A 25,215-nucleotide genomic window follows, 5' to 3' on the forward strand; every position below is an offset into this window, starting at 1 on the left:
TATTACTATCTGGGGAGTCACAGTATGCCCACCCAATCTGCAGGAAGTAGCCACAAACAACATAGCATACAATGAGAGGACCCACTATACAGTGAGGGGCAGGACCCACTATACAGTGAGGGGCAGGACCCGTGACCGAAGGGCCCACTGGTTCTGTCATGCACCATTCCATCCGGAAGTAGCCAGCTTCACACAACACTGACTTAACCTTCTGCCTTTCAGTTATTTATGCCTTTGTTATGCTTTTAAGGCAATTTCCTGAACCTGATCTTCATACTTGCCTATTTGGTCCTTGGCTATATCCACTCTGCTATTCACCACAGCCTTTGGGGGCTTTATTTAATCTACAACATTTTTCATATCTGGTTCTGTAGTTGGTTCTTCTTTATGATTTCTTGTTTCCCCATTCATATTTCCAAAGTCTTCTCTTTTCTTTTTTTAGAATAATACTTAAAATGGTAATTTTCAGTTGTTGCCCTGCCTTGTCCATTAACTCTGGTGTGTCTGGATAAGGTAGTCGTGTATGTTGTCTTTCTCTTGTTGGGTGTGTGGCCCTCAGACATCTCTTATCTGCCCCTGTGAGCAACTCTTTCCTTAGGGCCGGGACTAAGTGCCTGGGGAGAGGCGGCATAGTCCAAGTGTCACTTGAACTATTCTGGTGAGTTGGGAAGGAGGCTCTCTGGTATACAGTCTACACCCCTATTATCCTCAGCAGACAAGTGCATCCCTGGAGAACCTCTCTGTAACTCTCTTGGTCCAGGTAAGACTCTTACGAGAAGTTTGAGCCCCCGGTCGCTTTAACTTAGTGCTTGGGTACAGGGAGAGGGAAGAGGAGTGGTGGAAGAGAGGCTGCTAAAGTACAGGCTGGTTCACTACACTGTAGTCTGTTCCTGAGGTAGAGCAGGTGCCTGCCCAGCGACCCAGCCAGTGTCTTCTCAGCCTGTAGTAATGGTGATAGGGCTTGCCAAGGTCTCCCCGTGACAAGGGGGAGGGGGACAAGACGGGGAGTACATCTGTCCGAAACCCAACAGGGCCTGATTCCCTTCTTAGAGCTCTGGCCTCTTCTGCAGTGGGTTGGCATTGTTCACACCCAAGCCCAGTCCTCTTCTGATGGCCACAGGGCTGATCTCTCTGATCTGCCAGCTTCCATTTGACTCTCAGGTACCCCCTGACCTGGGCTGCCTTGTGCGATCTGCCATCTGGTCAGCTTATCTCTATCTCATAAAAGAGAAAACAAGCTTAGAGAGAGGAAGTGGCTTACCCAAGAACATATATTGAATAACTGAGGCAGCTATGATTTGAACCAGGTCTGTGTGTCTTGAAAACCATGCTTTTAATATCTATTTCTCCCGTATAGATCCAGGAATCTAGGTCCACTCATTTTATCAAACTTTTCTTCTGAAAAAGAAGGGAAACCTGAAGGATTGGCTCTGAAATTTCTCATATGTGTTCTCAGTTGGATTTTAGGATGTTTCTGTTTCACAGACGTAGATGAGCTCTGGAGTTGTTCATCGTTTTCATTAATCGACTCTTAATGTTTTAAAATTTTAAAATATTAAATATCACAAACAGGTTCAAATACCCATATATTGACCAAAATTTGAGAGCATTTTGCTCTATTCTTTTTTTTTTTTTTAAAGATTTTTTCAGGGGCACCAAGATGGCTCAGTCAATAGAACATCTGACTTTTGATTTCTGCTCAGGTCATGCATGATCCCAGGGTCATGGGATCAAGCCCTGCATTGGGCTCTGTGCTGAATGTGGAGTCCGCTTGGGATTCTCTCTCTCTCTCTCTCTCTCTCTGTCTCTCTCCCTGCTGCCTCCCCTGCTCACACATGTGCTCTCTCTCTCTAAAATAAAAAATAAAAAAATTGTTTCAAACATAACTAAGATGCTATTCCTATCTCCAAGTGTGACCATTATCCTGAAGTTGATGTGTATCATTCCCGTTTATGTCTTTATACTTTTATAATGCACATATCCAAATTATTAAAAATTTTAATATATGTAAATGGTAATGTGGCATATTCTAATTGGATAGGGAGCCAAGGCATGGGTGGTGAAAGATACACCCAAGGCAGAACAAAAGAGATAAAAGTTTATTGAAAACACTGCAAAAGAGCCAGCAGGCAGGGCAGCAAAGGAGAGACTGTCTGCCAGAAGGTGGTGTTGAAGGGCTATTATAGGTAGAGGGCAGAGTGAGGAAGTATGGACCATATGGAATTTTCCTTTTTTTGGTGATCTTAAGAACTGTGCCTGGTTGCAATTCGTCAGTTAGAGCCTACGGCTATTTTGAGGTGGGTCTCTTGATGAACCTTTCTGTGTCAGCTTGGTGGTCACTGTGGGCACTTTTGCCTGGTTCAAGTTTCTACTGCTCAAGCCTATTGCCTAAGAGTGTCCGCTACAGGTAACATACTGTTGTTATCTTTTTTTAATCCAACATGATGTTTTTGAGATTAACCCATGTCATACATGGAGATCTAGTTTTATTTCTAATGGTGTGTAGTATTCCCTTGCATGAATATACCACAGTTTACTTTTTTATTCTGTTGTTGAAATGGTTGGACTGACTACACATTTTTGCTCTCAAAAACTGATGCAATGAAGGTTGTTCTATGCATCTCCTTGAGCACATTTGTGAAGGATGTATATGTGAAGTATATCCTAGAGAGTGGATTGCTGAGTCATTCTATTTGTGCATCTTCAAAGTTAATACCGCCAAATTGCTCTCCCAAATGGTTGTCCTAATTATTAATCCATTCCAAAAGCATATTGAGTCTCTATTTCCCCCTATTCTTACCAACATATAGTATTATCAAACTTAACATTTTTTGCAAATCTGATGGAAATGAGCTTCCATCTCTTTGTTTATTGATATTTTTCCCATTGGGGGTGAGGCTGAGCAACTTTTTATATGTTTATTCACTAATCAGTTTTCTACTGTGATTGTTCATATCCTTTTACCATTTGTTTAATTAGCAATTTGGATGAATATTAGTTTACCACCAGTCCCCTGTGTTAGAAGGTAGGTGCCCTGAGGGCAAGACTGAGTCACTGCTGCTCCAGCACTTAGTGCAATTCCTGTCCCTTCAATATTCATCCGTCCTTCATTCGTTGTTGAGTGGGTCCTGAGTGCATCTACTGTCTGCTGACATCTACTGTTCTTTCTGTCATCTCCCCTTTTTCCTATGGGAATGCCTCTTCCATCCCAGTCATGAGATTCCTAGGGAAGCTAACATGGTAGAACGTAGCATGCTCCTGGCCACAGATGGTTGGCTGCAGTGGGAGGGAACAATGACCCATGCCAGAGCAAGCGTTTGAGGCTTTCAAACTGGATTTGAGAAATAGCCATACTCTTGGCGGAAGTAAAGCTGGAGAACTATCAGCATTCATGTTCCCTACAGACACAGAAGAAGTGAAGATAACGTGAAAAGATGAGAAAATTAGAGCTTCTGGTTTCAGGTATTCAAGAAGGATTTTGTGAGTTAAGCTGGTGGAGTGGAGTTGATGAAGTTTTGGAGTGGTTGTTGGGGGGGCAGGTCTGGAGCTGACAGCCAAGAAAAAATTCTTGAAGACATGTTTGGTGCAAAAAGGTGATGTTATTAAAGCACAGGGACAGGATCCATGGGCAGAAAGAACTACAATGGGGTTGTGAAGACTGACTGGTTATATACCATGGAGTTGGGGGAGGTAAAGACAAAAGGGAGGCCTCCAGAAAGACTGATATACTAAAGAGAACTCTTAAGATACTGGAGGCTTTGCTACTGCCAAGCTAAGGTTGTTTTTCCTCTAGTAAGGCATAACATTATGACAGTAGTGGGTTTGTGGAGAAATGTTATACTCTGTATTTGCCTCAGGTATTTGTCAATGGGCTGCAGCTATAAATTTAATATTCCCTGACATTTTCTTCTTGCCTTTGTTCCCCACATCACTATGGAAGGGGGTGGGGGCTGATGGGGTGATATTAGGGGCTCCAGGAAACTGAGTCTATAGGTTTCTGGAGATTAGGCTATTGACATGAATGCCTTTTTCTTGTCATTTACTAAGATATTTGTAAACTGTTGGAGACTCATGTCCTGCATGACTGTGATCTCCATCAGGTTCCTATTTGTTTTCTTTCCTTTGTTCTTGGGCAGCCAGGAGTGCCTGAGGAATATCACACATATGCCATCTGGGGAGTGGGGGTGCTAGCTTGTGCTTTGCCCTCAGCTTGACTTATGGTCCCATGTCATATTCCCCCTAATCAGTTTTGACCTTTAAATCTTTAAGGTTGCTGAAGGTGGAAGGTCTCATCTTCCGTAGCTTCTTCCTGCTGAGGAGCGGTGTAGAGATGTCCCTACCTATGGGTCAACATTGGTCAGTGCGGGGACATATAGGGGTGTTAAGAAAGGCAGAGGCAGTTGAATCCAAGGTGGACAATGTGTATGGACCTCCTTGAGTAGAAAGGATCATCTGTTGACTTGAAGTTATTGTAGTGATGGAGTCTTAGCACCAGGCAGAGAGACATGGGAGAAAACAGTAAAACATAATTAGAATGACAAGAAAGAAACCCCAATAAAATTCCTAGGTAGTTGACAAAAATCCTCCAGTCTAGATGTTTAACCAATTATTAAAGGAAAGAGAGGGATGGTTAAAAGTGCCAATTTGAGCCTTCATGTTGGTTTGAAATCCAGAAATATTCATGTGGTAACCTGGAACGTGTACACAGATTGTTTTTTTTTTTGTTTTACTTTGAAAACTGCATCTCAAAGCAAACTTTATTTGTTCAATTAGTTTTAACAACAGCATTTTATGATTAACACACTGATTTTTCAAGAAGGTAACTCATCTTAAAAGAAATATTTTTATTTTAAAAATGGCTTGTGTTCCCCTAAAAAATTTTTCCCCCAGTTCTGATCAGATTATTTTGATTTCAGGGCACCTGGGTGGTTCAGTCGGTTAAGAGCCTGACATTGGCTCAGGTCATGATCTCACGGTTTGTGAGTTCAAGCCCCACATGGTGCTCTCTGCTCTCAGAACAGAGCCCACTTTGGATCCTCTGCCTTCCTCTCTGCTGCTCCCCTGCTTGCTCTCTCTCTCTCTCTCTCTCAAAAAAAAAAATTACTTTGATTTGGGAAGAAAATATCATTTTTTAAAAATTTATTTCTAGGAGAGAGAGAGACAGCGTGAGCAGGGGAGGGTCAGAGAGAGAGGGAGATACAGACTCTGAAACAGGCTCCAGGCTCTGAGCTGGCAGTCAGCACAGAGCCCGATGCGGGGCTCGAACCCACGAACTGTGAGATCATGACCTAAGCAAAAGTCGGACGCTTAACCGACTAAGCCACCCAGGTGCCCTGAAAATATCATTTTGATAGTATGAAATGCAAATTTTAAGTTTTTTTAAAACATCCCAGTACAGAATTTTAAAAACTATTAATGGAAAATAGGTTAAGGACATTAGTGCTCAACACTAATTATTGGCCAGCTGCTGGCATTTGGTTTCTTCCCTAGTTCTTCCAAGGAAAACTTAAATTCAATCTTCAGAAGAATGCCCTTTAAATATATTTTATAAGCTAAATGAGAGCTTTTGTTTATGTAGTTTTTAGATCTTGCTGTCCCTAATTTTATTCTGAAACTCAATTTTACCCCGAACCACAATTACCGTGTTAACTTTGAAATGCACAGTTGTATACAATTCAGCAAGCAGTAGTCTACCAGCAGGCTCTATTCACCCAGAGTTCAGGAAAAACAGGATTGGTCACACTAATTTAAAAACAAGTGTCACATTATTTGCCAATGTGTGGTTGCCATCTAAGTTCTGACAATGAAATATATGGATATATATCTATATCTCTCATCTTAATTTTCAAAGATAGGCAAAGGGAGTTCTTCACAGCTTAGCTTTGCCTGACTGAAGCTGAAGGTTTTGTAACTTCATAGCCAGACCTACGTTGCCAGTGATTTTCAATTTGCCTTGAAAGAAGGATGACTAAGGATTCATTTTTTCCAGTCATTAAAATCAGTAAGGCAGAGTCAGCCATCATGATTGTGCAGTCAGCCTTCCAATGGGAGTTAGGGAGCCCTGATCCTTTGCCATTCTTCACATCCACCACCCAGGTGGCTTCTTAACCCCCAGGGCCATCCTTCACCTTGAAGGGAAAAATACTACCAATTTTCTTCACAAACTGTTCCCCTCCTCTTCAGGTTTCTTCTCAATCTCCTTAAAGACAAGATTTGCCTTAAATCCGTCAAATGCAGAGCTGATCGGAGACAAAAGGTTCAATTTGATGAGTTCTAAAAGAACAGCTTCTGGAAAACCCATCTTGTAGAGCAGTCTACACAGCATTGTTTTTATGAGAGCACAAGTTCCACAAGTTCCACCTTGTGTAGCAGTTAAAACATCTAATGCCATTCTCTTTTGTCTGTTTTATGCATTTGAGTTTAGTATTTAATAATATAATGTTATTTTGAGAATCATTTAAGGCCTTAACTGTGTAACAGATTGTGTATAACCATCATAGACTCTGTTCAGGAAGCAAATAAGTACTTCATAAGAGGCACTTTTATAGAAACGAGAAATACAGGTTAATGGTTATAGCAGATTACAAATCCGGTGTCTGCCAGAGCTGCCAGTGAGGTTTTTAGAGGTCAGGCTTGAAGCATTCTCAGATGGGAGTAGAACAGGCAGCAGGAATCAGGAGGGTCTTTTTGGTTTGTAATTCAAATGTCTTTGGTGATCCTTTTGAATGGTCCCTTGTAAGAAAGAATCATCAGTATAAATTGGGAAAAGGAGAATGAAAAAGAAGGGTGAGACCATCGAATTGACGATGAAATTGACCATGACCATCGTAAAAGAAGCTTGAGATCTTCCGACAGGTTTACAGGAATAAGAAGTGCATTAGTTTGCTCATGGTTTCCTGTGAAGGAGGAACAGGTTTCATTCTAGATATATGAGCCCATGAAGAATGCCCCTCTAATTTTATTGCAGTGGGAGTACATAATATGACCCAGTAGGGGCCCTTTCATTTTGGAATTAAATCCCCTGCTGTATTAGACTTTCAACCAAATCTCCTGGGTTTATATGGGATGGGTTTCTAGTAACTGTGAAATCAGGTTTAAAGGGGATATGATTTGTATATTCACTTAGAGACTTATGAATTAACCCAGTCTCAAGTGAATAATAAAGTGCTATAGTCTTTATCTATTGATAGGTCTACAGTGAGAAGAGTCTTTTTATATACAATTGTTGGGGGAATCCATCCCATTAAAAAAAAATATGCCCATGGGGTCCTGTTATTATTCCCATAGAATAACAAACAAGAAGATTGTCCATACCTGTGCTATTGTGACAATTTTTCTGAAGTTTACCTCACGTTGTTCACCTTAGGCAAACACCAAGCAGGTAAAGACAATCAGAACTAGAATTTAACATCCATAAAGTTGGGTTATTGAAACATAATTTTTGTAAGAATCCTCATTTCCAGAGATAGCCAAATCAAGACTCATTTGCTTGTAAAAACAAGTCCAGGGTTAATAAACTTGGCCTAATTATTTACATAAGCACAGCAAAATAGTGATTGGCCATATAAAATCTTTTATAATTTGCTTTGCTAGAACTTTTTGTAAGGCATTTCTAGACTGAACTTTTAGTAGTTTCTCCCGGCCAGAAGTCAGCCACACACTTGCCATCAGACATGCCTGCAATACTTAGAAAGTTGGGCAAATTCCTCTTCTCGAGCTTCCCAAGATATCCCGAGGTTCCTGCAGCTGCCAGGAACTGGCATTCCTCACTCACCTGGTAAGGCTGCTGGGATCTCTGTAAGCAAGGTTTCAGGCCAGCATTTCCAGCGGGCTTTATTGGCCTCATACTTCATAAAGTCAACCTTAGTTCCTTAAAGCTGTTTGGTCATTTCTGAGTCTATGCAGGACTCTCAACTATGACCTTCCAGGCAAAATCTTGGTAAAATAACTAGTATTTCTAAAGGTATCCTGTTACAAGGAGAACAGATTCGTATCTAACTTAGGCAAATAACTGTAATTGCCATGAAAAAGAACACTCATTGGGAGTCTTTAAATTTTAGAGTGTTCAGGTAGAGAGAAAGGTTAAATATTTCAGTTTGGTTGCAAATGAATGCCTTATCCTATTTTGATATATCATGGATATTTTAAGAGAAAGTTTCCTTAATCTGGAAGAACAAACATTAGAGAAACAGCAATTGTTTAAAACAAGTGTCACAACAACTATAATTTTCTTCAGTTTATTTTGTACCCTGTTCCAAATTTTTGTTCAGTTGGAATGAAGTCTTTTGGTTCTGGAAATTCTTACCCATTTTAGTATTAATCTTAAAGATGTCAAATACCTGTATTTGTCTTAAAAGTCCTTTTTATAAATCTTGAAGATGAAAAACGTTTTGTAAGAGCATCAGAACAATAACTACAAATGACAAAAGACTAAAAAATGGATATGGTTAACAGTCTGAGGAGTGTTTGTTATGATGCAACTGACAAGAAAATTCGGTTATTTCTGTGACACATAACAGTTTGTTAATCAGAATATCAAGTGTTAATCTTATTACCAAAACATATTACAATTTTAGCAATTGCATATATATTTGAAGAGTTATAGGATTTACCTAAGCAATAAAACCTAAAGTTTACCATTATTTGTCTGATAGTTTTTTTCAGAGTAACTTAACATACCAAACAAAAAGGCCTAATTAGTCAAAAAGATTTCATTTACAATTTAAATCTTGGGAAGTTTGTTAAAACCTTAGAAAGTTATGAAGCACATCCTAAATAGGATTATAGACCATTACAAATCTTTTTTTAAAAACATTTATTGGGGCGCCTGGGTGGCTTAGTCGGTTAAGCGTCCGACTTTCGCTTAGGTCATGATCTCGCAGTTCGTGGGTTCGAGCCCCGCGTCGGGCTCTGTGCTGACTGCCAGCTCGGAGCCTGGAGCCTGTTTCAGTCTGTGACTCCCTCTCTCTCTGGCCCTCCCCTGCTCATGCTGTCTCCTCTCTCCTCTAGAAATAAATAAAACATTTAAAAATAAATAAATAAACTTAAAAAAAACAAAACAAAAACATTTATTTATTTTTGAGAAACAGAGACAGAGCACAAGCAGGGGAGGGGCAGAGAGAGACCCCCACACACAGTCTGAAGCAGGTTCCAGGCTCTGAGCTCTCAGCACAGAGCCCGACGTGGGGCTCAAACCCATGAACTGAGAAAACCTGAGCTTAAGTCAGATGCTTGACTGTCTGAGCCACCCAGGAGCCCCTCGATTATTACAAATCATAAAACTTTAAATTATTTATTTAACCATGATGGCAATAAGAGATTTCAAAAGCAAACATGTAAGGGTTATATAGTTGTTAGCAAAACTTGGGTCCTCTAACACTGAGAAGTTTCAACTTTAAGTTATCAAAGACAAAACATAAGCTTTCATTTTCCTGTCAGACAAGAGAAAAAACCCTTTGCATACATATATGCAAATTTAATACATATTTATATCATATATATATTTATCAAGAGCAGAACAATCCAAGAAAACTTTGCCTTTTGAGTAGAGAGAAAAGAGAATTTTAGGGGCGCCTGGGTGGCTTAGTCGGTTAAGCGTCTGACTTTCGCTTAGGTCATGATCTCACGGTTCATGGGTTCGAGCCCCACGTCGGGCTCTGTGCTGACTGCCAGCTCAGAGCCTGGAGCCTGTTTCCGTCTGTGACTCCCTCTCTCTCTGACCCTCCCCTGCTCACGCTGTCTCTCTCTCCTAGAAATAAATAAAAACATTAAAAAAAATTAAAAAAAAAGAAAAGAGAATTTTAACCTTATACCAGTGTACTTTTAAAATCCATAACTTCAATCTTAGTCTGTCCTAACCACATATAAAATTCCTTTCCAAAGATTTCCTTCCATGAACCTTCTACAACTTTCCTTTGCCTTCACATTTTGTCCCAAGCCATTACTCTTCAAACTACCAATCTCATCTAGGACAAAGTTACTTTCTTACCTTCAACAAAAAAAATATATTTCCATTTCTTATATCTTTCTTACACATTTCCTACATTTTTACATACAGAGTTGTTTCCCTTATTTCCATCAGTCTTAACTACATTTAGCAGAATTTTAACTCTTAGAAACCTTAGTCTCCAGTGAAAACTAAGTAGTAACCAATTTGAACTGTTAAACCAAAAATTTTTTAGACGACAAATTTATGAACCCATTAAGCACAAAGCGTGTTTACCAACAAACCCAAATAGCCTTAGTTTCTCTGCCATAAGAGATCAAAAGCACAGACCTACATGGTTTTAGCATTCCATTCTATTTGGAAAAGACCTATATGTCCAATGAATTCAATCCCATGTATCATGCAAACAAAACTTTTAAGTTACAGATTACCAAAGACTTTGAAAGCTATCTTAACAATTACCCATGAAAACTTTGAGACAGACAAAATTAACTATTATTTTAAGTCATCTTTTTACTAACAAATTGGAACAGAGATAACATGAGCTTATGTGACCTTCAGCAAATCTAGATAGAATTAGTTCCATACTTAATACTGATAACTTAAAGACATGTCTATCTTAATTAAACCAACAAAATTAAATTAGTTTTTTTTAATTTTTAAAAATGTTTACTTATTTTTAAGAGAGACAGAGAGTGAGCGGGGGTGGGGCAGAGAGAGAGGGAAACACAGAATCCAAAGTAGGCTCCAGGCTCTGAGGTGCCAGCACAGAGCTGGATGCAGGACTCGAGCTCACAAACCGTGAGATCATGAACTTGAGTGGAACTTGGATGCTTAACCAACAGAGCCACCCAGGCGCCCAACTTAAACTAGTTTAAAAAAACCGAATATGCACCTGTGTCCACTTAAAAGTCAATCAATTGTTCCCCATTGTCAGTTTTTACCCGGGAATCTGAAGTGGGCAGTCCAAGGGGATAAGCACCAAAGAGGTGGTCTTTACTCTTTGACACAAAGGTGACTTTGAGCAGAGGAGGAGGAGCCAATGGTGCCAGGGACACCGAGGATGGTAGAGAAGCCAGTTCTGTAGGTTGCACCCAAGGTGGTGCAGAAAGAGGAGGATCGGAAGGGGAAGGCAGAAGAGGCAAGGTGCCCGCTGAAGGCCGAGAAAGAGGATTGCCGGCTTTAAGCCTTGTCAGCACGGACACAGGAGCAGATGCCAGAGTTTTGTTTTGTTTCCTACCAACTAGTGGAATTAGGCAGTCCATGTTAGGCTGGAGAAGACAGGGAATTTCCCTGAAACGAATGGAGTTTTGGCAGCTGCTTGGGAATATTCCTTAACGTCCCTGTCCTGAGGTAGACTAACCGCAGTTGGCTCCAGTTATCATAGCCATTAACCTCATTAAATGAATGAGGGAGAAGCCCTCATATTTATTAGGAGAAGTAATAATAGTAAGAGAGGGTCAGCGTCCCCTTCGTTAGGGATGTCTTGTGTTTCCTCCAGGGACTGTGTTCTATCAGGAGGAGGTCTGTTGAGATAATTATCATCCAATATATGTCGGGGGGAGTTTACCAGCCAAACACATTTGGGCAAAAACATTCTGCAAGAGGCCCTTAGGTCCAGAGCCCTGAAGGCCTGGACCTACGGTAGCTTGTGCTTTGCCCTACACTTGCCTTATGGTCCCTCATCGGAGTTTTTCTCCCTTTTTTTTGTTTTTTAATGTGTGTTTATTTATTTTGAAAGAGAGATAGAGAGTGAGCAGGGGAGGAGCAGAGAGAGAGGGAGACAGAGAATCCCAAGTAGGCTTCACCCTGTCAGCACGGGGGCCAATGTGGGGCTCAAATTCACAAATCATGAGATCATGACCTGAGCCAAAATTAAGAGTCGGATGCTTAACTGGCTGAGCCATCCAGGTGTCCCAGAGTTTCTCTCCTTTTAAGTAAATGAATTCGACTAAAGCGCTCCACGCTTTATAGGGAGCTCCGTCTTTCCCCTGAAAGTCAAAAGGGTAAGGGGCCATCTCAAAGTAGATGTAGGGTAAACAATTCTGATGTCAGCCTTTGGTGAGGAGGGGAGAGGACTCCCTACCTTGGCGTGTAAAGCCCAACCGCAGAGTCCCTACCCTCAGCTGTACTTTCTCTCAGTTCTTCAGGCACAAGCATTCTTTTACCTTTGAGTCTTTGCCCTTACCGTGGTGTCCCACTCGGAGCACCCTCCTCCACCTACTCATTTGCTTCTAAACTTGTATTTCTCTGGGCAACCTCCCCTGACCTTTCAGAGTCAGTCCTATTGCTTAGTGCTCCTGGTGCTAGTGCTCCACGACATCGGATTTGTAATTATTCATAATCATTCATTCATTGTCTGTTTCCTCCTGTTAGTTTGCTAGGGTTGCCATGAAAAGGACCATACACTGGATGGTTTAAATGACAGAAATTTATTTTCTCACAGTTCTGGAGGCTGGAAGTCTAAGATCAAGATGGCAGCAGGTTTGGTGTCTTTTGAGTCCTCTCTCCTTGGCCTGCAGTTAATTGCCTTATCACTGTATCCTCACATGGCTTTTCCTCTACGTGTGTGCAATCCTGGGGTTTCTTCTTCTACTTACAAGGACACCAGCCTTATTTGAACTAAATTATCCTTTAAAGACTTTATCTCCAAATACTGTTCTGTTATGAGTCACTGGGATTTGGGACTTCAACATATGACTTTTGGGAGGACACAGTTCAGCCATAGCAGTCAGGGACTGTGTCCTCCTCCCCAGTGTATCCCACGCACTGAGCATCATATCTGACATTAAGTAAGACACAAGGACACATTTTCTATCTAATTAACTGCCCCAGACTAACTGTGTGACATTGGCCTGGTTCCTTCTGTTTTCTGTACCTTAGTTGCAGTACCTGTGATACCAGACTGGACAAGTTGGTCTCTAAGGGGAGTCTGACAGTTGATCCAACATCCTTTTTTTTTTTTTTTAAATGTTTTATTTATTTCTGAGAGAGGGAGAGACAGGATGAGCAGGGGAGGGTCAGAGAGAGAGGGAGATACAGAATTTGAAACAGGCTCCAGGCTCTGAGCTGGCTTCCATCACAGATCCCGACGTGGGGCTCGAACCCTTGAACCACGAGATCATGAAGTGAGCCGAAGTCAGATGCTTAACCGACTGAGCCACCCAGGCGCCCCCCAACATCCTTTAATTAAACTCTTCGGTGAAATCTTCCCCCTCACCACTAGAGGGAGATGCTACTTCTAGTTTTTTCTCTCTGTAGGAATGTGCCTTTAACTCTCTTGCTCCAGGGATATTAAAAGTGGAGGAGCTGAGGCCAAGGACAGCCTGCAGCCAAACTATCAGCGGGCATTCAGCCCTGGGCTTGAATTTCAACTCTGCCGTTTCCTGGCTGGCTGAGGTATCTTTGGCAAGGTCCCCTTGAGAGTGTTTGTTTTCTCTGCTGCTGAGTGGGCAATAGAAATGCCTCCTCTATGGTGATATATGGGGCAGGCTTCCAGATAGAGCTCCCAGTCTAGAAACTCCAGAAATGCAAATGCTCCACTTGCTCCCATCTCAGTAAACAAGCTCCTGTCTGCTGATGGGTGGTTGAAAATGTTGGCAAATCTAAGGAGGAAGGCAGGTAGGCAGAATTAGGTCCTGCTCCCTGCCTCCTTCCCCATGAAGTGGGAATGTAGGATGCTTTGGGGCATCCAGGGTGGATCCAAGAGAGGTCCTGGTCAATTCTAATTTTTGAGGCTCCAAATTTGTTAAAGTATGAAATGCCCAAGAAGGTGCAAAAAGGAAATTCGGAGACAAAAACATTTATTTATTTTGAACATTTGAGAGAGAAGGTGTGTGTGTGTGTATTTGTGCATGTGCTCTTACACACGTAGGGGAGGGGGCAGAGAGAGAGAGGGGGGGAGAGAGAGAGAGAATATCCCAGGGCTTGATCTCATGAGATCATGATCTGAGCTGCAATCACAAGTCAGATGCTTAACCAACTGAGCCACCCAGGTGCCCCCAGAGACAAAAGCATTTAGAAAATTAATTTCATAGTAAGTGTGTGTTGTAAACATACACAAAAAGGCAACCAGATTCTCTGGTCAGTCACATACGGGGACCCTGACTCTTATCTGGCCCCAGACAAGAACCATACAGTCAGACCTCAAAGGCAAATTTCCCAATGAGGCTGCCGCTCTTGGGGAAATAAACTGGCTGTGCATAGAACTGGAAGCAGGCTTGGCTATGAACCAAAACCAGAGTCAGAAAAAAAGTACAAAGGAGGGGATGAAGGGGAACTTCTATTGCTGTGAGAAATCCACGCCAGGAACTACAAAAGGCCTGAGCTCAAACAGCTTAAAAGATACCCTTCCTGGGCCTGGTGAAGGGACTGACTTCACCTTGGGACTGACTGAATCCGCCTTAGCTATGCAACCAGACCCTTTTGAAAAGTAGTTTACTTGCAAATAAGGCTGCTGAGAGATACCAGGCTTTAAACTAATTAGCTCCTCAATAAAAAAATACAACACCCTTTAAAAGGGGAAAACACCCTAAGATAGTGAAGGTCGGAAGTTTACAGTCTTTTTTTGTGGGAAACAGCAGTTTTCTTACATGATGATCAACATTGGTTCAGAAATTTGTCCCGTTAAAGGTCAGGGTTAAAGTTGTGTTAGAACATGAGGAAAGACTTTAGTTTTAATTTATTTGGTGAGAAGAACGAGCTGACCCTTATCATTTATAGTAGGGTGCAAAGTCCTGTTTCTCTCCTTTTGACTGAAACGTGCTGTGCAGCCTATCTTCTTAGTGGAGGAGGGCAAGGTGTCAGTTTTGCTTCTGCAGACCGAAAAAGATTATAGCGAATTTTAAAAGCTTCAAATTAACACTTTCAACACACAAATCACACCGCAAGGTAATCGTGCTATTCATAAACTAATTATAGAATTGAGAAAAGACCTGAATTTATGGAGCGTTCAAACACGGAGGTTTGGTAATGGCACTCAAGTTTAAGGTCGCAGGAGCAAAGCCTCTCAGGCCTGCTAGTAGGCTCAGCAAAGGTCAAATGCAGGAATCTAGATGTGAGACCCACCCCCAATCCTCAGAGCCCTCATCTCATCCTGAAATGAGCCTTGATGGCAAGCTTTGGACGTGGGGTGGAAACGGGGGCAGATTTTGTTTTCATTTTCTTTTACTTCCTCAACTTTGCTGTTCTGTCAAATTTGTAAACATATTAGGGAAAAAAAGAAGTCTTCCTTCAGGATGTGACATTTGAGTTGGCATCTCTCCAAGTATCACTTTCCTTAGTGTAAAAGGGACACGATATTAGGACCGTCCTAGGGAGAGGAGAGCAGGTGTGGATAGTTCTCCTCGGTTATGCTGTTAGTATGAACCCTGCCTAACCCAGCTGTTCCCGGAAGAGGGTCCGTGCTCACTTAGTCAAGTGACTTCTCATCTCTCTGGGCCTCAAAATCACCTCCCTGAAACGGGTTTGAGGGTTTCACTTTGCAATGCCAGCTCTATCTTTCTCAGCTGGTCATAGACATAATGGTGGTAAAGCACATAATGGTGGTAAAGCGTAGCTTTTCCTCTGGGAACTGGCTAGTTTCACACCTGCAACTGTGGCCCCTCCCCGCTCCACCCCCAACTCGCGGTGTAGCTGAAGTCGCGGGGGCCTTCACGATCGTGGACTACAACTCCCAGCATGCCCCAAGGGCCTCTCGGGCCAAGTTTCGCGTGATGTGACGAGACCTCGGAAGGCTTTAAGGGAAGGCTGGCAGCCGGCTGGCGGCCCGCGCTCCCTAGTTGGTGCCTGGGGCTCTTGGTGTCTCCACAGGCACAGCTCTGCTCGCACCATGGCTTGGGTCCCGAATGCACCACAGCGTCTCGTGAGACAGGGGTCTCCAGAGCCTCTTTAGTGCCGTAGCCCTGGCCGCAGGCAACCGCGCGGCGGCGGAAGAACAGGTAACTAGACAGCCCAGGCCTGGCCCTCCTTGGGACTGCGTCCTACGGACACCCGGAGGGGCGTGCCTCTGGCTTTTCCGCCGAGGCTGTGGCACGGGGCCTCTCCGTGCCTCTCCCTTGTCCCCCACCCAGGGTCAGAGCTCGGCCCGACAGCCCCTTGCCTCTCTTGCCTCGCCTTCTGGGGTGGGGGTTCGTCTAGCGGGGCGTCTCTGTGATGATCCCCCTGATTCCCCGCCCCAGGGCTGGCCTCTGCTTCCTCAGACTGGCCTTGCCTGGGAACCCCATTCCTAGCCCCTCACGCCATGCTTCTGCCTTGCCCCGCCCTTGGGGAACCTTCGGCTTGTGCCAGGCCGCGGGCCTTAATCTCCTTTTTCTTAGCCTCATNTTGTTCTGTATCCTGTGCTGGAGCAGCGTGAGCTCTGCGGAGTGCAAATGGGGAAAGGAAAGGGGAAGTGGAAAGCGATGTGTCGTGGGTCGGAATGCTTCCTGGACCCGGAGGATGGCCGAACTTTGGTTTCTGCGATGCTCTTTAATGAAAAACTAACTAGTTTGTCCTCTGAGCTTCATCAGGATAGAAAGTTGAAAAGCAAATAACTTGGCTTTTTGAGGGCTTTTAAAAAAATAATTTTTAAGTGCTTATTTTATTTTTTAAAATGTTTGTTTATTTGAGAGAGTGAGCGAGCGAGAGCGCAAGCAGGGGAGGGGCAGAGAGAGGGAGACACAGAATCTGACGCAGGCTCCAGGCTCTGAGCTGTCAGCATAGAACCCCAGGTGGGCCTGGAACTCAGGAGCTGTGAGATCTTGAACTGAGCTGAAGTCATGCTTAACCCACTGAGCCACCCAGGTGTCCCCAGGGCTTTGTTTTAATTCCCTTGTAAATTGGGGGTGAAACTATCAGCCTGGCAGATGGGCCACTTATCTGTGACTGTGGACAAATCACATACACACATCTCCTGAGTTTTAGTTTCCTTCTTTTAAAATTTTAGAGGATAGAAAATGCCCGTTTTGCAGGGTATAAAACTCTTATGAATGTTAGTGTTGCAACAAAGAATGAGTTTACCCATTATGGTAAATAGCTCCTTGCTGTGGGTTAAGTTATATGGACCCTGAGTCCTAACTTGCTTAAGAATGAAATGTGCATAATCACTCTGGCAAGGTTGTGGGGAATACATGAATGTATAGGAAGGTGTTTGCAGACCCTGAGGGGCTCTACCAATGCTGATTGTTTGTCATTCTTAGAACCTCTGAAATGGATGGACTCTTCCCAAGCAGCTTTGCTAATTCACAGCAGCTGGACAATGTTCCTCATTAATACCTGTCTGTCAGCATAATCGTCACATCATTTCACTCTGGTAAGGTGACCTTTTCACCACGTGTTCGTGTCTTTGTCCTATCACAGGTGTTATGATCAGCCATGAGTGTGGTGAGAGCTTTGACTTTACCCTTTTTTTTTTTTTTTTTTTAAATCTCCCTTGGCATGTTTGTATGTCTGTCTCCCATTGGCTCTTGTAAATGTGCTTCAGCCTTATTAACAGGCTATATAACTGTGTGCCTGTCAGAAGAGCAGGATTGGAGCTATTCTTTGGTGTTCACTATAAGAAAATGCCGTTTATTATTTTTATTAGGTGGCAGGGACTCAGCTCCGAATTCTATATAGAAAAAGCACCTGGATCCCAGTCTTTCAATGGCTTCGAGACAACCAGAAGTGCCTGGTAAACCTAATTTTTTTGATCAAGTCTTGCTTTGCCCTTACTCTTTCAAGCTAGATAGAGACCACTTTTTTCCTCTACTATATATTAATGTTTACTTTCTGCCACCAGGCAAATATTTAAACTTAATAGATTGGCATCATTTAAATATTATCTTACTAACCACCCAGCCAGGGTACAAACCCAAACCCTAACTCGTAAGAGTACAGTCATTTCACGTAAGGTTATACCAGATTTGTCGCTTTCCTACAGATATCAAATAAGAATTCAGAATAAATTGTGTCGTTCTAATAGTATGTACCAAAATGACTGTACTTATCCCCCTTTTTGGAGGGGAAGGGGGTGGGCAGAATGGAGGTCTGGGCAAAAAAATACCAGCCTGATTTAAAGGCAGATTAAACTTGGGCGGTTGTGGAAACCTTCACAGCAGCATTTAATGAGTCCTGGGCCTGTGTAGGGCAATACGTTTTGGGTTACTAAAGTCATTGAAATCTCCTAGGACTGTTTTAGTGGGAAGGGCCAGTGGTTTTTAATCAAGTCTGAATTACTCAAATTTTGATTCTCAGTAAAGAAGAGATCGTGCCTGCCTTTCAAGGTTGCTGTGAAGATTAAATATATGTGAAAACATGAATTAAAAGTTAGTGATGAATATATAGGTACTGCTCAGACAAGTTTTTGGTCTCTTATCGGTAGGAATATATTTCCTAGTAAATTTTAGCTGACTTTATTTTTAGAAGGCCTATTAGGATGGCTGCTAGGTGGGGTCTTTAAGATACTTTGAAATTGCTCCTAAATTAGGTGGATTGTTAGGAGTCTCTCCCACATCTCCTGATGTGGATCCGTCTCTGATCTCTAACATCAGTTTGCGTTCAAGTTTGTCTTTCATCATTGTTGTGATTACCATAAACTCCTTGTAACCATCTGGGCCATAGTGTTTCACTCATTAGGTTAAAGCTCTGAGCGTGGGGAGGATGGAGTGTTGCTCGTAGAGTATGAGCACTGGCTTAGACCTATGATGCAGTCCCCACCTTGCTAGCTGGGTGTCACTTAAGTTCTATGCCTTAGTTTCCTGAGCTGGAAAATGGGAAGAATATCAGCTTAATGAGGATTAGGTAAGATGAGGGGTGTAACTGCTTGGCAAGGAAATCATTATTTGCTTATGTGTTTGTTTTAATTGAGGTAATTCACATACCATAAACTTGCCATTTAAAGTGAACAACTTAGTATATGAGAACAGTCTATTTAGTATATTTAAAACAGTTGAGTGTATATTCACATGCTTGTGCAACATCCCCACCATTTGATTCCAGAACATTTCATTACTCCTAAAAGAAAACCACGTACCCATTAGCAATCACTCCTCATCTGTTTAATCCCAGTCCCCGGCAGCCACTAATTCTTTATTTCTGTGGATCTGGTAGTGTTTATTATTAATATTAATAATAATGGTGGCTGCCTGTTCCCTTTGCTGTTTCAGTGAAGTATCTTTGCTGGTTTGGGACTTCCTGCCGTTGAAGCTGATGTCTTAGAAAGTTAGGGTGTAATTTTAAGCAGGAAAATGTCATGCTGGATGTGAAGGTAGATCTGGACATCAGTTCTGCAGGGGAAGGATTAGCAAACAAAATGAACTTTGCTCCCTGGTCTGGCAGCACTGAGAGTGCCCTTGAAGTAGGGTGCCTGCGTCACAGTGGGACATCCGCCAGTCAGGTCAGTGGACTGGAACAGCCGGCAGCGCTTTATGAGCGTGGTTGTCAACCATTTCTGTGATGGAAATGGGCTCTGCTGTTTAAATCCTACAGGCTCCTCAAAACTAGAGAGGACACCGAACAGGAAATGGTGTTAACTATTCCTTTCTTTTTAAATATATATTTTATTTAAAAATTTTTAGTTTTTATTTTTGAGAGAGAGAGAGCGTGAACAGGGGAGGGTCAGAGAAAGAGGGAGACACAGAAGAAGACAGGCTTCAGGCCCTGAGCTCTCAGCACAGAGCCCGACGCAGGGCTCGAACCCACGAACCGCGAGATCATGACCTGAGCCGAAGTCGGACACTCAGCCGACTGAGCCACCCAGGCACCCCTTTAATGTATATTTTAATGTTTTATTTATTTATTTTTTTGGGGGGGAGCCAGAGAGCGAGGGGGACAGAGGATCCAAAGTGGGCTCTGCACTAACATCAGTGAACCTGATGTGGGGCTTGAACTCATGAACCTTGGGATCATGACCTGAGCTGAAGTTGGACACTTAACCAACTGAGTCACCCAGACACCCCTAAATATTTCTTATGATAGCACTCTTGTTTTCTTTGGTAGAATCGGTAGAGAAGGCAGATTTGCGGTTGTGCCCCAGCTGGCTACTTTGTGTATGAGCTTTGACAAATCACTTTACCTGTAGACCTTAGTTTCCTTATCTAAAAATGGGAACAAGAACCCCATATCTTCAGTCCTACTTGAGTTGAGAGCCTTGGCTTTGCCGTTGGGTGGCTTCTGTGGCATAAAGAATGTGGCTTTGAAATCAGGTTTGGGTTTTGATTCCAAACTGTACTTTGAAAGGTGTATGACCTTGCTTGGGTAAATTTAAATTGAACTTTGTTTTTCTGCTCCATAAAAATGGATTAGAGCTTCTGAGTGAGTCAAGTGGAGAATTCAAAGTGTCAGGCATAAAGGAAGGACTCAGTACTATGCCTTTCCTTGAATGGAGTTGCTATTCCAGAACAGGCCATTGGTCTGTCCCAGAAGAAGAGTGTTTCAGAGCTTTCCTGCCTGAAGATTAATTGAAAGATACTAGTATGTCCAGCTGCTGAACCCATCCTGACAGGTGTCTCTGTTCTTAGCTCTAGAGCCTAGTGGGCCTCTAGGCAAGATGTCCCTGCCCATCGGGATGTACCGCCGGGCATTCAGCTATGATGATGCCCTCGAGGACCCTACACCCATGACTCCTCCTCCATCGGACATGGGCAGCATCCCCTGGAAGCCAGTGATTCCAGAGCGCAAGTATCAGCACCTCGCCAAGGTATCTGACTCCACTGACTGCTTCTGGCAAGCCCACCCTTTTCGTTTTCTGTCATCTGCTCCATAAGCCTTCAGTGGCTCCTGGCACCCTTTGACCTGGGTAGCCACCAATCCCTGTATGTTTTCAGCGCCTCAGCTGGAGTTGGTGGGCCTTCTTTTTCTTAGGAAGTCAAACTAGAATGGCCATGTCTTCTCTTACCGGAGACTCTTCTGTGTCCTTACCCCCTGCCCCGTGATCCAACCATGCAAATTATTTAAGATTTCTTGCACTTAATGGGTATCTTCTGCCTCTGAGTCTCTGCGTCACACTGCTGGGATGTTGACAGTCCCTGTCCTGTTCTCCCACCCCTCCTCCTGCTCCAGCTGCCCGATATGTCTTTGCTCAGACATGTCTTCTGGGAGGGTTTTCCCCCATCTTCCTGATAAAAGTACCTTTCCCTTTGAGCTCTCTGCTGGACCACGGACCCCTGTCATAATCCCGACATGATTTTATCACCTTCCATTAGCTTCTTGAGGGCAGGGCCCATGTCCAGTTTTGTACTCCCATCTGCAGTATTTAGCAGAGGACCTGGCATGAAGTAGGTTTCCAAAAAGTAGTTTTCATTGACTGATGGGGGGAAAAGTGGCTCTTTTCTGAACATATGCTGTTCTTTTACTCGTGACGTTCCTCCTGCCTCAGGGCTTCTTCCCACTGTTATACTCCGTAAAGGTGCCTCCTTCCTAAGGTCCAACTGACAAACACACATATGCACATGTATGTGCACACATGTCTCGTTGCACCTTGATCTGCTCTCCAGCCCTTTTGTGTAGTTTGGCTTCATAGGTTCTCACATGCTTGTTATAGACCTGCTTCCTGACTGCAGGGGCTGCGTCTCCCTTTACTTCTGACTTTCCAGGCACCAGGAATGAAAGAAAAGTGGTACTGTTGCCCGAATAAACAGGGCCTGCCAAGTTCAGATGAGGCCATTTAGCCGGCCGCTAGTTTCCCTGAACTTTGAGCTATGTGACAGCTACGGGTGTGGCAGGAACTGCACAGTAAGCATCTGCTTTAGCAGACCTGGGTGTGAGTCCTGTAAAGGTCTATGTACTGGCAATGACCTTGGGGACACAGCTTCACCCCGAGTCCGTGTTTCCGTCTGATGAGAATATGTCATGGAGGTGTTGTGGGGATTGAATAAAAGAGGATTAAAAGGATTGACACATTGGGTGTGTATCTGTTACTGGGACTCCTGGCCTAACTTTCACTTGGTAGACTGTATTTGATTGTTCCTTTCCCGTGAGGCCCCCTGCCCACCCTCTCTCCCCGGAAGCTCTCGAAATAGGGAGCTGCTTTCCACGAAAGCATCCCCTACAGCACTGGGAGGAACTCGCTGGCTCATTGACCTACTGAAATCTGACCCAGTCATTTGTCAAGGAGAAAACATGGAGTATAGAAAGCACAGGAGTGCCAGGGGGAAAGGGCCTGGCGGCCTGGCCGTGAGGCCAGAGTAGCCGACTCGGGGGATGAGGGCAAGAAACACATCTGGCTTCTGATGGTGCTTCGAAGGGCCACACCCAGACTGTCCGAAAGGCTGCTGCTTACTCCACGGGGCAAGGGGTGGGCTCTCAGTTGCATGTCCTGCCCCAGATGGAACAGTTGACAGTTTGGAACAACTGTTCTCTTAAAAGAAAGCTTGACTTGACTCATTACACGCATTCTCTCATTTGTCCTAACTATCTGTGTCCAAACAGTCAACCACGCCCCAAGTAAGGAAGTAGAGGTCCCTTTCAGTCGAATAGGGTTACAGCTAAAAGGTAGAAATCCTGTTTTGTAACAGGGATGCAGCATTTCAGTACTTTCTTCTCTCCTCCTTTTGGACCATCTTTCTCCTCAGTTCTTTTGGAGAAGCAGAGAACAAAGCAGAAACCCAGTTCTCTTCTCCCTGCTAGTCCTGAGCATGGTGCCTAGATTACAGAAGGCAGCATGTCTCAGCTATCTCATGTTAAAGATTAAGAGCTACTTACTTTTTAATTTGTTATTTACTTACTTACTTACTTTTATTGTCAAGCTGGCCAACCTACAGCGTATACAGTGCACTCTTGGCTTTGGGAGTAGATTCCCGTCATTCATCACTTACATACAACACCCAGTGCTCATCCCAACAAGTGCCCTCTTCAGTTTTTCCCCCCCCCCCCCCCCCATTTTTGATTTGTTTTACAAGACTATTATTTGAACTTTTAGACCAGTGGGCATCAAACTGTGGTCTTGGGCACTAGCAGCATTAGCATCACCTGGGAATTTGTTAGAAACATGAATTTTTCTTTTTTTAAATGTTTATTTACTTTCTGAGAGTGAGCGAGAGGGAGACACAGAATCCGAAGCAGGCTCTGGGCTTGGAGCTGTCCGCATAGAGCCCAATTTGGGGCTCAGACTCCCAAACTGTGAGATCATGACCTCAGCTGAAGTCAAGAGTCGGACGTTTAAACGACTGAGCCAGCCAGGCACCCCAGAAACATGAATTCTTGAGAGCCCCCCATCCCTTTCCCCAGACCTACTGAATCAGCCCTGGGGTGGGCCCAGCAATCTTGAACAAGTCTTGCATGGGATTTTGATGCTCAGCAAAGTTTGAGAACAACTCTGCAAATGCAGTGATTAAGCAAAAGCCAGCCTAGTGCCTGAGACATGGTCAAGGTTCGTAGTATTTCCTCTGCATTCTTAGGGACACAATACTATAGCATATTGGACAGATAGGCTGGGAAGGTAGGAGGCCTCAGAGCTTCAAATTCTGGCTTTCCCACTTTTATTTATTTTTTTTTAAGTTTATTATTGAGAGAGAGAGAAAGAGCATGAGCATGCTCAAGCAGGGGATAGGCAGAGAGAGAGGGAAAGAGAGAACGCCAAGCAGGCTCTGTGCGGTTAGTGTAGAGCCTGATGCGGGTCTTGAATTCAGAAGTTGTGAGATTGTGACCTAAGCCGAAGTCAAGAGATGCTTAACTGACTGAGCCCCCCCAGGCGCCCTGGCTTTCTCACTTTTATAAATTCAGACTATTCACATAATGTCTTTGTGTGTTTTCACTGTGGAAAATACATACGTAATTGGGTGGAGATAACCAACCCCCTTTTAGGTATTTCCTTACTTGTCAGATGAAGGGTATTTGGGTAACTTCTTCCCCACAGGAGTGAGTTTGGGTGTGTGACTCCTCTGTCCTGCTCAAGCTCCTCCTTAACCTCTCTTGAACAGGCGGAGGAAGGGGAGGCCAGAGTCTCCTCCCCCGCCATGACCATGCCATCGGCCACTGACAGTGTGGACAAGGCCCCTGTGGTGAAGGCTAAAGCTACCCACGTCATCTTGAATTCTCTGATCACAAGTAAGCACTTTTCATCCTTAGAATAGAATGAAGTAGGGGTGGGAAAAGTTTGGGCTTCCTACAAGCGAGCTGTGGGGGACTCTGCAAACTCCGGTGACTTAGCCTGGCACATGCTGACCGAGCCTGTCACTTGTCAGCCTGGCTGCTGAGGCACCCGGGTCCATTCGGAAGGAAGGTTGGCTAAATATTAATTTATATATTAAACATATTATTAATATTAATATAATATATATATATTAATCCACCCATTGACTTGGGTGCTGTCCTGCTGATTTGCTGATACAATCTTATTTTCCCATCTCCACTAGCGTGGCGCTGGGCAAGTTACTTAACTCTCAAGACTGTTTCCCTCTCCGTGCAGTGAGGAATCTGGCCGGCGGGCTGAGGAGAGGTTTAGGTGGCTCCCGTGCCCAGTGGCTGGGAGTTGCTGCTGCTGTGACTGTCTCAGGCTGTCCTGGAGATGGTGACACACTGAGGCATCTGCCACCTGCGCTGCACTTATTCTTTTTGATTGAAAGGCTTCTGTTTCTCTTCCTGGCCCTGAGGCAAGTTTGGTGCTGCGGGTGCTTTAGTCTCAGGAATGTGTGGTTTGTGGTTCTAATGAGACCAGAAACAAGAGAGCTAGCTTTTGGTTTTTTTCTCCCTTTTAAAACTTTGTAACAAGTTACCTAAACTTTTGGTTCTGAGGGGCCTTCTGGTTGCTATTGGAAGTGAATTAACGTTCATTAGACCCACAGCTCTGTTGGTCATTGGCGGCTCTGTGGAGCACAGAGCACACAGGGCTACTCGCTTGGCCCGGCTTTGAAGTCAGATGCTCTTGTTTATCTGCTGCAGGAGGGCATCAGCTTGTCTTGGGTGCTTCTTGGAGAATTCATTCAAGAACCCAGAGTCTAAACTCTGATGTGGACTTCTTGTTACTCACACATAAAGGCACTGTTCGAATCAGCAAGTACCACTTGTGTTTTGCCAGCTTGAGAACGTTTTGTTGCAGGCATCAGGAAAGCCTCGTTTTTGTCTTAGCACAGAACTACTTTATTTAAGATCCCATGTATCAACAGTATAGAATGTTGTCAACAGCCCAGCATGCTGCTGTCACTCAGACACTCGTTTGGTTTAGTCACTTCCACTTTTAAGCATATTGTTATATAATCACAGGTAGAGCAGACCTACCATTCTGTTTTTCTCAGCTAATACGGCCATGAGCTTTGCTGTTGCTCTAGTCTGAAATTTGAAAACAACAACCACCACCCCCACCCCGCGCCTGC

General features: G+C 43.7%; 1 protein-coding gene across 1 annotated transcript in view; it reads left to right on the forward strand.

Moving 5' to 3' along the window:
• Positions 1-15,682: 15,682 nt before the first annotated feature.
• The window catches only part of KIAA1191 (KIAA1191 ortholog), a 14,640-nt gene continuing 5,107 nt past the window's right edge, over positions 15,683-25,215 (forward strand). Inside the window, exons 1-5 of the mRNA XM_077757279.1 lie at positions 15,683-15,885; positions 17,125-17,237; positions 17,511-17,597; positions 20,425-20,603; positions 23,824-23,950. Of these exons, the coding sequence (XP_077613405.1) occupies positions 17,570-17,597; positions 20,425-20,603; positions 23,824-23,950 (334 nt within the window). The 5' untranslated portion in view covers positions 15,683-15,885; positions 17,125-17,237; positions 17,511-17,569. The remainder of the gene's footprint in view (positions 15,886-17,124; positions 17,238-17,510; positions 17,598-20,424; positions 20,604-23,823; positions 23,951-25,215) is intronic.

The sequence above is a fragment of the Crocuta crocuta genome, unplaced genomic scaffold (assembly GCF_008692635.1).
Source record: "Crocuta crocuta isolate KB4526 unplaced genomic scaffold, BGI_CrCroc_1.0 scaffold131, whole genome shotgun sequence".
Taxonomy (NCBI): Eukaryota; Metazoa; Chordata; class Mammalia; order Carnivora; family Hyaenidae; genus Crocuta; species Crocuta crocuta.